Source organism: Lolium rigidum, chromosome 7 (assembly GCF_022539505.1).
Source record: "Lolium rigidum isolate FL_2022 chromosome 7, APGP_CSIRO_Lrig_0.1, whole genome shotgun sequence".
Lineage (NCBI taxonomy): Eukaryota > Viridiplantae > Streptophyta > Magnoliopsida > Poales > Poaceae > Lolium > Lolium rigidum.
Window position 1 is genome coordinate 348,022,712 of NC_061514.1, and position 13,125 is coordinate 348,035,836.

General features: G+C 46.4%; 1 protein-coding gene and 2 non-coding genes across 3 annotated transcripts; 1 reads left to right on the forward strand and 2 right to left on the reverse strand.

Annotated features, from left to right (window-relative positions):
* The first annotated feature begins 1,724 nt into the window (after positions 1-1,724).
* On the forward strand, positions 1,725-1,806 carry TRNAS-GCU. Its single transcript has one exon. It is a non-coding gene; the product is annotated as a tRNA-Ser (tRNA).
* A 632-nt stretch (positions 1,807-2,438) lies between these two features.
* LOC124674326 (probable GTP diphosphokinase RSH2, chloroplastic) lies at positions 2,439-5,477 on the reverse strand. Its single transcript, XM_047210361.1, has 5 exons — positions 5,292-5,477; positions 3,870-4,330; positions 3,505-3,663; positions 3,070-3,424; positions 2,439-2,948 (listed from the first exon to the last, which is right to left on the reverse strand). Exons 1-5 carry the CDS (start codon positions 5,475-5,477, stop codon positions 2,712-2,714), a joined length of 1,398 nt encoding a protein of 465 aa, XP_047066317.1. The 3' UTR covers positions 2,439-2,711.
* A 3,878-nt stretch (positions 5,478-9,355) lies between these two features.
* LOC124679999 lies at positions 9,356-9,477 on the reverse strand. Its single transcript, XR_006995406.1, has one exon. It is a non-coding gene; the product is annotated as a small nucleolar RNA snoR80 (small nucleolar RNA).
* Between the last annotated feature and the right edge of the window lie 3,648 nt (positions 9,478-13,125).

Here is a 13,125-nt window from a genome sequence, read left to right on the forward strand (position 1 = left end):
CTCCATGTGTGATCATGCTCCAATGCTTGTCCTTCTCATCCATGCTAGGTCCATCATTCCTAAGAGTAACAAACATATCTGATTTAGACAGCATCATATTCTCATGTATGTGAGGAATAGTTCCAAGAAACGAAATTAACTGATAGTTAAGTTATTTGGCACGAGCACGAGTGATTGGTCCTTGTATTTGTGTGGCTGTAGGTACAACAGTTGTATCAATAGATGGGATGTACTCATCATCTCTTGTGCAGTCGCCCCCACTTGCAAGCCGCTGCTCCAAGTCACGAAACACCAAGCCAACTCCTCCTCGCCCCAAAGAACGGATCCTCCATTGCTAGTCCTCAGATCTCGGCCTTCATGACATTCTCTGCCAGCACCATGGAACGAGAACATGCCCCATAATATTAACAGCCAGCAGAGCTTCGAAGCGCTCCCTCTGAAACCAAACGGCCAGAGTAAAACATGGGTGCGCACGACCGAGTCCCACCCGATCCAGCAGTCTCCAGGCGTGAATCTCCCATGGAAGATCGCCGGCAGCGCCTCCCGGAACCCGTCACTCCAGCCAGATCAATGGGGACACAGCTCTGGCAGATCAACATCTTGACACAAAAAGGAATCCTAGGACCGCCGCCTTTATTCAGGTCGCGCCCCCACACCGGCTACCATCCCAGGCCGGCCAAGGTTGCCGCCGGATACACCAAGTGCAGATCGCGTTGTCCGAAGACACCGCACACGCCCTGGGCACCGCCGCAGCCGAACGCCAGCTCACCACCGGCGACATCAGCCATCGCCGGCTTGCACACCTCTCCACCTCGCCGCTGGAACGGGATGACAGATCGAAAGATCCAGCACCACCATCCGCAGGCCTACCCTCTCCGGTGAAGAAGAGAGCCGCCTCCACCGTCGAACCCAAGGCTGTTGCCCCGGGCGACCTCGTGTCGCGGGAGAAGCCCGAGACCATCTCCACGCATCGGTGAGAGGCTGGGGAGAAATGGCGCAGACCATGGGCCTGGCCGCCGCCCACCACCTGCCCCTGCCGGCGTGCTGCGGGGGGAGCCGACGGGAGGAGGGGGCCGCAACGCAGAACGCCGCCACCCATCACCATCCACGCCGTCCGCTCGCAGCGTCGAGGAGGAGGGGTCCCGTCCGCCGTCCGCCGCGCTTCAACGAGGAAGGGCCCCCGCCGTCGCCACGCCCCGCGGTCTTTGCCCCGCGGCGCTACCGGCGGCGGCGGCGATTAGGGTTGGGAGGATTGCGGGAGAGAAGGGTGCGAGACAAGTTATGATAGAAGAAAATAATAACACGTGGCTCCAAAAACAAAAAGTAAGTAAAATTCAGGAAAGTTAGAGCCTTAATTAATCCCTCGAAAGAGAACACCAGTAGGAGCTAGGTTAAACTCCCTGATGGATACTGCATGAACCAGTTTCACCACAAATATTCGCCATACCCTAATCCCGGACCTTTGTCATCGCCTAAATGCAAACCTCAGCTAAAACCTGAAGGGGTCACTCACAGGCATGGTTCAGAACACCTGCAGCAGCACCAAACTGGCAGCTGCTTCACCTTCAGCGCGTCGCCGTCAGCAACAGCACTGTCCAAGCTTTGTAATGACGCGTGTATGTTTCTGGGCTGTACTGTATACATTCTTTCCTTCCGAAGAACCAGCAACACCAAAAATAAACAAATAGTACAAATAATATAATGTTCATTCTATACACAACAAAGACTCTTTGGCCGAGTGGTTAAGGCGTGTGCCTGCTAAGTACATGGGGTTTCCCCGCGAGAGTTCGAATCTCTCAGGCGTCGTATATTTTTTTTACTTTTTTCTTCACTTCTCATTTTGCATCTTATGCAGTAAAGCTCCCTGGCATTTCAATGTCTACCTCGTGGAGCAAAATATTTTATAAATTCGCAATTCTTTCATAAGAAAAATCGGAACTACTAGAGAACTGAAAGCACGTATAAAAAGTGATTTTGGCTCCAATGCTCTCGTCATTAAAAAAATAAAAGATATTTTAACAAGTTATCAGAAAATATAAAGATAATTATGAAGATTGTCAGTGATACATTCCACAATCATGCAAAATCTCAACCAGAAATTCCTTTTATTTTGTGCTAAAAAAATGACAAATTCTGATATGTTTTGGAGATTTGAAAATGACTACTCATATATACAATTTTGTCATTTCTTGTCATTTCTGTGTAGCTCAGAATATAAAGTATTTGAAATTGATTTTTTACACGTTTGCGGGATACATCATTGACTATATGCAGATTTGTTTTCAGAATTTTTTGAAACTCAAAAATATGATTTTTGATTTTTTTTTAAAACAAGATTACTTGTGCCCATGTGCACCAAATCTCTGTGTATCAGAACAGTGTTTACATTCCAATAAGGGTTGTCCTACGGAAACCATTTACTGTGCTCAAACTCTTATCACATATTTACATGCTTGCAATCTTGTGCTACTTCAACAAATTATCAACAAAATATACACCAGATGCTAACAATGTGTTACTATTCTGTCAGTGCAGGAGAACCTAAACTTCAGATGAATTTTACATGCTACGTACCTTCTTTTCCTCTACTTCAACAAATAAACACCACATACTACACTATCTGTTACTGTTATGTCAGCGTAGAATCTGAACTTCAGATGATTAGCTGCTCTGTCATATCTATATTCACAAGATCTACTGTTCGACGTCTGTCAAGATGGCGAAACCGCGAGACGGTGATCAGAAATTTGGTGGAACCCCCTCATGTAACTTCCAGATTTGCATGGAGTTGAAGGAATCAGCTCCAGCACATCGCCCATCTTCAGCTCTTGGTTCAAATTGTGCACAGCATGGCAATTCAGCCTCAGGCTCAACTGCATGTCATAGGAAGATGCCCTCTTCAATAGGTCCAGTATTTTTGACTTTTGGGGGAGCTCTTGCACTGACATCTGAACAAAACAAACAGAACAAAATCAGTTTTACTGCTCTTTGACGAGATTTAAATTAACACATTGCAACTATATAGTTAATCAGAAAGCACAAACGCGAAAAATAGTGAATGTACTCCACCTTTTCATTCTCCAGAAGTATTACTAGGATTGGTCCACTGTGATCATATTGTTTCGAATAGGAGAAAGGACAATCGTCAGAGTGAGAAGGGAAGGTGCATGTTGTCCTCGGTGACGGACCAACTCCAAGAGGTGAAGGGTGATCTATGTGCAAAGATTCACACTGCCACGTAACAACACATCTAACCCAGTCAACCATTTCAGGAGCGCATGAAGAGCAACTCCGAAGGCCTTCCTTGTACCTCCAATGTGCAGCAATTCCGAACTCTGCCTGCAAATGCATGTCCCCAGTACGAATTTGGATCTCTAATGGGAGTGCTTCTTCACTGAGGACAACCGTGTGCAGGGACTGGTACCTACAAGTTAAGAGAAAATAAGTTACCACAGTAACTAAAACATTTTCGGCATACTATAGCAAATCTTTGCAAGGTCATACCCATTAGGTTTGGGGCTGTTCACATAGTCTTTGAACTTCCCAGGAATTCTAGGCCACAAATGATGGACAACTTCTAATGTTGTGAAACAATCAGCTTTATTCTCAAGTATCACACGCACCCCATGTACATCATAGATTTCATCCATCTCCAGTTTCTTCCTGTAATAAGAAACAATCACATTAGCCTGTATATATGTCTCTCAGCCTAGCAAGGTTTCTTCAAAGTTATGTTCAAGGTAGTGCAGAAACTATGTAAAATGGATAATAAATTATTTGATTTCAACAAGACTAAAAATGAAATGCGATTATTTGAATATTTTTTACTAGCAAGGATAGCAGAAGTAAAACATAATGCACGAGATTACCTTGCCATCTTGCTGTAGATGCTGTACATGCTCTTATGCCTCCCCGATATGGAACGATAGGATAGTCCGCTCACCTGAAGGGCTTGTTCCAGTCGCCTTATTGCTGCTGCAATCATATCTCTGTTGTAGAATTGATGAAGATTAGATGACAGTTCCTCATATTGTTCTGGGTAAAGGTGCTTGAAGCACAGATTTTCAAGCTGTTCCTTCCAGTTCAATATCCCCAATTGATTTGCCAACGGAGCAAATATCTCCAGTGTTTCCTTTGCAAAGCACTGACGCTTGATCTTGGGCAACGAATCCAACGTCCTCATATTATGTAGTCTATCAGCAAGTTTGATGAGCACGGCTCTCGCATCTTCCATTGCAAGGAAGACAGTACGTAACCTGTCAGCTTCATCAGTTCTGCTAGCTGTATTGCTTCGACGAGCCAGTTTGCTCAAATGACTTAGGTTAGAAACCTATAAAGAAATCAACACACTAAATCTAGTCATTCCACAATGGCCAAGCCTCCTTGTCAGAGAAAAAGTTGGCCAAGCACCCTAACATATATCAGGTGGTAATATTGACTTAAAGTAACCAGTATCGCATAACAGCCTTTTCCACGTTCTAGATAATAAATATGATATCATAACCTAAGTAGACCGTTCACAGAAAGAAAAATCAGAGAACAGACTAACAAAATCACCAAAAAGCATATCTGACATGATCTGGTAACCAACCAGGAGCAGATTCTACAATATACTAAAGCGTAAGTCAATCCTAGGAGGTGGCTACTGCCTAATATAATAAGGAGCTGATGTTAACTCAATATCTGCCTTAAGAAATTTTCATCTAGAAGCCCTATCAATAACGTAACGGTCAGCATCTTCTGTCGATCACAATCTTTAATCAATTACTTTAGCTAGACGGCCAGAAACCTAACAGCATCTACTTCTCGACCACGAAAATGACAAGACCAAGAAATATGAAAATAGAAGAAAGGGTCATGCAGAGACAGAATCATATAAGTAATCAATTGTGATTATGACCTGGTCCTGGACTCAGGCGAAGATTATGTCACGCTCAAAAAGTTATCGGCAGATGCTGGTATGAGTGATCTTTTTTTTAGAGAAAGACGTATACCAACAAAGAAGCTCTCAATCAACCCTACCAAACTAGTTACCACTAACAAGTGTGCCTGCTCATCAGATCCTAATGTCAGCTAATTATGTCATGCTCAAAAAGTTATCTGCAAATGCTGCTACGAGTGTAATAAAAAGAAAAAGAGGTGTGCCAAGGAAGAAGCTCTGAATCAGCTCTACCAAACTAGTTACCAGTAACAAGTGAGCCTGCTCATAAGATCCTAATGTCAGTTCATCGCAAAAAAAGATCCTAATGTCAGTTACATCTAGTAACTGCATACAATATTCAGATTCTTACCCCTTTGACAAGGTCCGCGACGCCAGCGCCGAATTGCTGGGAGATGGAGCCATAATCCAGACCTGCGTCGTCGACGGTGTCGTGCAGCAGCCCCGCGGCGACAACCGAAGGGCCGGCGCCCAGCTCCGCGAGCAGCGCGGCCGTCTCCACGCAGTGCTGCAGGTAAGGGTCGCCGCTCGCGCGCATCTGCAGAAACCACCAGAACGCCCAATTGAGGGACGCGGTTAAGTCACCTCACTCAAACGTCCACCAAAATGCGCAGATGAGCGAGGGACACGGCCGAGCACCTGGCCGCGGTGAGCCGCCTCGGCCGCGTAGAAGGCCTTCCGCACGAGCTCGTCGCGGAATATGGCGTGCAGCGACTGCGCGCCGCCGAGCAGCGCGGCCGCGGAATCGGGGCGGCCCGCGTCCTCGCCCGCCACGCCGGCGCGGCGGGCTCGCCTAGCGGACGGGGGGCTGCTCCGGCAGGGAGCGCGGGGAGAATCCGCTTGGTGGTCGGAGGCCCGCGCGAAGGACAGGGAGGGCGGGCTCCGGCACCGGGTCGCCCGCAGCTCGCCGGCGGCGGCCTGCGCGCGGGGCAGGAGCTCCAGCGCGGCGGGGGGCTGCGGCGCCGAGAGGCGGTAGTGGGGGCGGCACTTGACGGAGCAGGCGACCGCCGCCGGCATGGCGCCGTGGCGAGCTGGGAATCTGGGAGGAAAGGGAAAGCGGGGAGGTGGAGAGAGAGGCGTGGAAGGGAAGGTAGAAGAACAGTTCGGACGTTGGGGCTTTTCGCGCGTGGTGGCGTGGTTATGAACAGTAAGGTTGGGTGGTCGTCTACGCTTTGGGCTGTGAATTTGCTGATTTTGGAACACAAAGTGGTGAATTTGCTGCTCTTTTGGGTGTATAAATTAGTCTGCGTGTGTTGGCATGTTGTACTGCAACAGCCATCATTTCTCAAACTTTTTGTAGCCATATTGTCCGTTTGTGGCTTTGTACTATAGTTCGTTTTCGCTGACCCCATTTTTTGTTGTAAAGGTTTTGGGTTTGCACGTCACACTTCTTTCAATACTAAGAGTAGTCACAATAGGGAGTATCATACTATGCGAACCGTTTCGCCTCTTTCCTCTCCCAGGCGACAGGCAGGCGACCTAGATCCCATCTACACCAACGCCGGCGCTGGCCCCCTCCCCCTCCGCTTGCCGCTCCGGCGGCAGGAGGGGGAGGGGAGCTCGTTCCTCCGTTCGTAGTTAGGACTTGTCCGCTATGGTGCGTCGTTGGGGTGGCGGGAGCGGCGCCCCAAATAATCTCGCCGCAACTCTACTCCCACACCGGCGGCCATCTTTACGGTGGCGTCTCGGAGTTGTTGGCAACGTGTGCTTGTCGATCCTTCAGATCGGCGGCTTGGTCTTCTCGTCGATCTTCAGATCTGGCGAGATTAGTTTCCCCACGTGTCGCTGGCGTTCGTCGTTTTCTACGGCGGCGCCAGGGGCCGGGGCGAGATGGATGCTCTGGAGCAAGGATGTTGGCCCGGAGGTGGTGGGTCTATCGCATTTCCCCGACTTCATCGGTGGGATGCGGTGGATCTTGGTTCAAGGAAGCACGGGGACGTCCCCCGGTCAATGTGCCACAGCGACATGTGCCTTACTGCTCGCAGCGGGTCTATTCATTGACTCACAAAGCCTCTTTGGTGATGGTGCTAATTTGGATCTGGCAATGGTGGAGGTTCGGCGTCTCTTCTAACGTATGTCTAGGCGGCGTTGGGGTTTGGCGGCGGCCGTTGGCTTCGGCGAGTGCAGGAAACCCTAAGAATGATTATGTATTTTTTCTTTTTTTAGGGTTTTACTTGCAAAGTTTCCAGGACAACTGTTTTCTCCTGGTCTATCTTTCAGTTTGCACTTTTGTGTGTTCATGGAACTTGATTTTCAATAATTGAAATATATGTGGTTGCTCTCAAAAAAAAAATAGGGAGTATCATATAGTACTATCATGCATATGATATAAGTGTACGATACTATCTTCACAATGTATAATACGACGCGGATTTTCTAACTAGGGGGATAGCTACGCATAGGCCATGGACCGTTGGATATTCTTCCCGGATTCGTGCTGCCGTTTCCTGCCTCTCACGTCCGTTAACCGTCCAGGAAAAAGCCTGCGCTCAGCCCCACTATGCTACCAGGGAAAAAGGGCACCGTTGCCAATCAGAAGTTGAGAGCTAAACCGAAGACTTTTCGAGAACCAATAACGCTCACCACCTCTGACGTGTGCTTCCAATCGAATAAATTTGGTATTATTTTAATGTTATACCAGCAACCCATAAAATCATCACGAAAATACTTCCCATGTTTTCTAATTTGCGAAAACTTCCCATGTTTTCTGTAAAATAAACATGGATGAGATCAGGTTCAGAAAATATTACAAGATATTGATAGAATGTTCCGTCCTGTTTTTTTAACCATTATTTGAATGAACATGGGTCTGGATCGGGTACACACCATGTACATAAAACAACAACATAGGATCTCCTCCCATCGGCCTCCTGGCGTCTTGGGCCGGCTCCGCTGTGAGCTGATGCCGCACATGCCGTGGCCATGGTCTGGTTTCTCAGCATCCTCACGTTGCAATAGTCGCCACGCGAAAGAAGCATGTCGTAGCCATGGTGGCAACCCGATCAGGTCCTCCACTCGTCCGGGGATGGGCAGGGATCCGTTCAGTCATGGCACCACCGCCGCACGTTGCCTAGACATAAAGATCAATCAAAATTAGCTTTTCTTGGAACTGACAAATCATCAGCTTTCCTTAATTTCCATCCTGCTAAAAAGTAAAATTACAGCAAGAAGAATATACACACCCGGACACACACCACGAGACATTGCTAAGAAATCAACAGCACTGACTCATTCTCGTTCGTCTGCACCGTCGACTGCAGCTAGAAAGTTTCTACCAAATCAGTCTCAGGTTGCCTTACCTTTCATTTGCCCACAAATCATGTAGTCGCTGCTGCTACTCCAAGCTTTTGATTTTTTTTCTCCCTTCTCCAGATCATCCCTCCATGGTTGAAGTCACATTTTTTAAAAAGGTGTATTACGTAAAAAATTATAAACCATGGCAATGCTGGAGATTAATACTACTACTATTCGTCATATGTTCCTTTTAGTGATTATGATCAGCCCAAATCCGGCAAAAAATGAACCATGTTTCAACAGCATAGCATCTATGATTTTAGATGTGCACATACATGCAAATGTCAGATTTCAAAGGAAGCGAAAATAATATTTCTGTCCTCTATCCAAATTAATGTTTTTATTAGTAATAGAATGTATGCTTCTGCAGCATCAGGCTCCATTCAAATCTTAACCGAGAAAATAACACATTACTCCTTGTGCATCATCGAGGTATTTTAAGAAAAGAGACTTTCTCTACAAATAGTTCAGTATGTCTATCTTACCTGGTAATAGAAGGCTTTCGAACATTCCCCAAAAAAGAAAGCAAGCTTTTGAACATTCACTTGAAAATACAGGCTCAACTTAACACTGTCTGAACCTCTCAAATATACAGAAGCACACAAGATGCTACTATGCATGGCTCCGTATGGAAAGTTCCTCGAAGGCAGCGCGTTCAGAAAACACATCTTGCGCAGCAAAATGCCACCCAAAATACTAGCCCAATTATTATAGAATCAGAGGAGCACACAAAGCATTATCATGGCGCCACAGGATTAGGACTACAGTGTAATTAGGACACGGTCCGTGAGCAGCAAAACAGGCGCAGATGACTCCCTCCTCCTCGTGTATAGGCTCCTCCAAATAGCTTCGATCTAGGATGCTCCAATCACAATCGTCAGAAGCAAAAGAAGAAAAGAGTGCAAATCAAAGTTTGATAAAAATGTTGATCTAAAAAAAGTTTGATAAAAATATTTTTTGTGAAATTACGACATAACCAAGAACAAAAGAGTTCTGAGGAATCTATCAGATCTTCCTATCAAACATGAAAGAAATGACATGGTCACCACATAGGCGCTTTCCTATCATAGTCTCGCGTCATTTAGATCCCAAAAACACAAGAAAAGTGCCGAAAAATAAGTGAAATATATGTTGTGTTTCCACAATAAGCTGGCACCGAGAACGCAACCAATCAGGATATCACCACAGAATCGTGTGTGGCGTCCGGGCCACCGCGAGGAACATAATCATCCTCCGGAATTTGTAATGGATGCATGAAAAGCAGAAGAGCAAAGATAAAACAGATCAAGAACAAAACAAAAAATTGACCGATGGGATGAGATCTGGGAGCTCAGACATTAAAGGGGTTGTCTTCAAACACTACTGAACTACACTCTTCAAATCCGTTAACTCAGTACGGGTGCTTTGTAACGAATCCAAATTACAAATCTGGACCAATTTTTAGCAAATTTGGAATCGACAAGAAATCAATAATTAAAACCACAATTAATTCAGGTAGCGGTGGATGCTTAGGTCCTTACACCGGAAACTTGTGTGGATTTGTAAACTAAAACTGTTTTTTTTTTCTTAGAACCATGGAAGCAGAGGTGAACTAAGCTGAAAGTGTGTAGTACTATACTCACTTTCGCGTGGAATAAAATGCAAAATATTCCATGGATCCAACACCCAACTACTAGAATCCAGGGAAGAAATCCAGGGAAGAGATATCCAAGAAATCAAGATCTGAACAAACAAATCCTGTTGAGACCAGCAGAAAAAATCAAATAGAAAAGGAAGTCAGCCTGCACGTAGCTTCGTGCTCCTAGCCTCCTGCCTGGTCGTCACTCCAGGCCCGTCCGTCATCGCCACTACGGGCCTCAACCATCGCCTGACCGTGGGCATGGATCGAGGCATGAACATGATAGAGGAAATGCTAAAACATGCAGAAAAATCATCACTGGAAACCTACATAAAAAAAAAACAAATCCAGGTTATCATCCGAGAATGCCGCCACTGCTCCACACATCCAACTCAATTACAAGAGGAAATCCAGATCGACGAAAAACTAGAGCAAAACTTTATTTCACAAATACTGATTCGCTCAAACTGTGAGGTAAAATCCAGATCGGAAAAAAAGGTGGAGCAAATCAAGTTCGAATAAAACAGCGGACGAGCTCGCGCCTGCCTCCGCCCAGCTTCTCCTTCCTCCCGACGTCGCCTGTTGGAGCCCCCTCGACGCCCGGGACGGCCGCATTCTCTTCTCGCATGTGCCACGATCTGCGGTGGATGGAGAAGGGGAGAGAAAGGCAGGCTGATTCCCGCAAACCGTGAACAAAAATCGGATCTGTATTGGAAACACACAATTTTACACATGGACCTGATTCCCTCAAACTGTGAACAAAATTCTGATCGAAAAGAAAAAAGTGGAACAAAATAGATTAAAGAAAAGAACGGCATGCCTTCGTCGAACCGTGAACAAATCCAGATCGGAAAGAAAACGTGAAGCAAAACTGACTAAAAAACGACGGGGCGGCTGCTTGCACAATTGCTAGGGACGAGCGACGGGCAGAGATCTGGATCGGGTGAGATGGGCAAGTCCTCTAGCGGCCGCCGAGGCAGTGCTCTGCCGTCCTGGTAGCCTGCCTCCGCTCTGGGCGTGTGCGCCTCATCCGCGCATGCTTCCTATTTCGTGGCCTTCCTGGAGGAGTGGAGGTGATGGTGAGGAGGAGTGGAGGTGATGGTGACCGGGGCGGGGCAGGAGACGGTGGAGAGAAAAGGGGTGCGGGGGAGGATCACAATGGAATCGAGCGGTTTGCTGCTAGGTGACTAGGTGTGTGTGTGTGGGGATGAGAGGTGGGATTACGCGGAATGATAGGCTGACGGCGTTAAATCCATCAACGGTCTGGAATGCCCTATAGGGAAGATTAATGGTTGGATGAGGGTGGGTAGCTATTCCCCTAGATAGCTGGCTATTTCCCATGTATAATATCATGTAGTAGTATCATATGTTACATGTATTTAATGATTTGTAGAATCTCAATACAAAAGTGTGTACAAGATATATTTGTCATTAATTTTTTTAATTTTACGTGCTATGATACGGTATCTATCTATGATACTACCACTATTATCTTTTTCATCATTAATTGATGTGATACATCAGCTTTTTACATGCATGTAGTGGATGATACTACCTATGATACTCTCATTGTGAGTAGTCTAAATAAACACTAACTAAGCGTGTCATGCACTTTTGCTATAAGAATAGTCTACTTCCAAGTGTAGGTTCAATTGACCATTTCCAACTTTAGGGCTTGATTCATTATATTATCATATGAATTTCAGATGATTTGAATCCTTATAGAAGAAATATACATAGGTTGTCTGATTTGTAGGATGAAATTTTTCTGTGAACTACTTTCGACTGCATTTTTTTAGGAATAATTAATATCCATTGATCGTCCTCTTGGCAAGAATTATGAGTATTTGTTTTTTCCTTGGCACTACAAAACAAAATTCTATGTAAATAAAATCATGCAAAACTAAAATGGGCATGATATTGTAATCATGCGTATTTTCTATCTTCGCATTTTCTAAAATCCCTCGAATCAAAGAGGCTATGAAATATGACTATGCTATTTCTTGCATTGGACTCGGTATGGGTGCTTTCTTTGCTACCACATAACATCGTTGACATTATTTTGCACTCCTAATATTATTTTTGGGACATTAAAACTAGCTTTGTGATTCACCTTCTAAGATGTACTCGAAATAGCTTTGAGATTCACTCATAATCGTATTTTTATTTGATTTCGTATGGGGTATGGCATTTTGTCACTTCAAAGTTAGTTCGATCGCCGTTTCGCTTCTACTTCCTAAACCGGAGATAGAGGTGAGCTCAATGAGCTAGAAGGGTTGGAAGAAACATTGACCTTTTTCATTGAACTTCTTAATTTTTGTGTTTCAAAAAGGTTAGATAGGTTGGTTCGAGGAAGGGTCTAAATATCCTCATCCTCTAAATCGTCAAGTGAGCAAGACTACATAACAAAAGGGGGAGATAGGACAAACCACTTGCTTACACCTTATCACTTTCAAAATATACAGTTACTTAAAGCAACGTTTTCAAGCTTATACTCTGAGTGAATAGCATAAAACCACCACTTTGATGGTGAAATTTACCGAACACTACCACTTTATGTTTGCGGGGCAGAAAACCACCAGATTTTGCGAGGTTTTTTGCAGAATGCGCTAATAGCTGATTTAGAGCGAATTGACACGAAATTTGACCAGTTGGGCCCATTGTCAGGGCTGAGGTGGCATTGGTCCCACTTGTCAGCCCACTTTAAGAAATAAAAAATATAAAAAAGATAAAGGGAGGTGGAGGTGGAGGTCTTCTCCTTTATTCATCCCGACAACCACCGCTCCCAGCACCGGCGAGCACCGCCTCCTCCAACCTCCCGCCTGAGCTCCGGTCTGCTCTCCCCGCTCGGCCCCATATCCTTTTTCGCCGGTGGTGTGACACACCTCTTCCACATGGCCTCCCGTACATCGCAGATCTCGCTCGCGAGTGGAGCTGGGGACGGATGGAGGAGACGGCGGCGGAAACTCGGCCGGCCGCCATGGCCAAGTGCTCGCAGATCTCGCGCTCGAGGCGATGCCTCCCGTGCATCCGCGGGCCGTGGCCTCCTTCATCGAGCAGGATGCATGCCTTGCCGGCGCACAGCGGCGGTCGGGGTGGAGATCCGTTGGCAGCCGGAGGCGCTGTCCTGCGCTCCTCACGATCTTCGCCGGCAAGCGGGCGTTGCTGTCGGCTTTGGGCATCAACGGCGGTCACGCGGGCTGGGAAAATGTGGGTTGGGGAGGGGCTTGCGTTGTCGGAGTGCGGGGCGAGCAGCTCTGCGGCGGCGGCTCTC

Excerpts from the sequence above, each read along its gene's own strand:
- LOC124674326 (XM_047210361.1), bottom strand. The coding sequence starts at position 5,477 with ATGCGCGCGAGCGGCGACCCTTACCTGCAGCACTGCGTGGAGACGGCC. Across the intron at positions 3,664-3,869 it reads ATCTACAGCAAGATGGCAAG|GAAGAAACTGGAGATGGATG; the intron begins GTAATCTCGTGC and ends TTCTTATTACAG. Across the intron at positions 3,425-3,504 it reads AACAGCCCCAAACCTAATGG|GTACCAGTCCCTGCACACGG; the intron begins GTATGACCTTGC and ends CTTAACTTGTAG.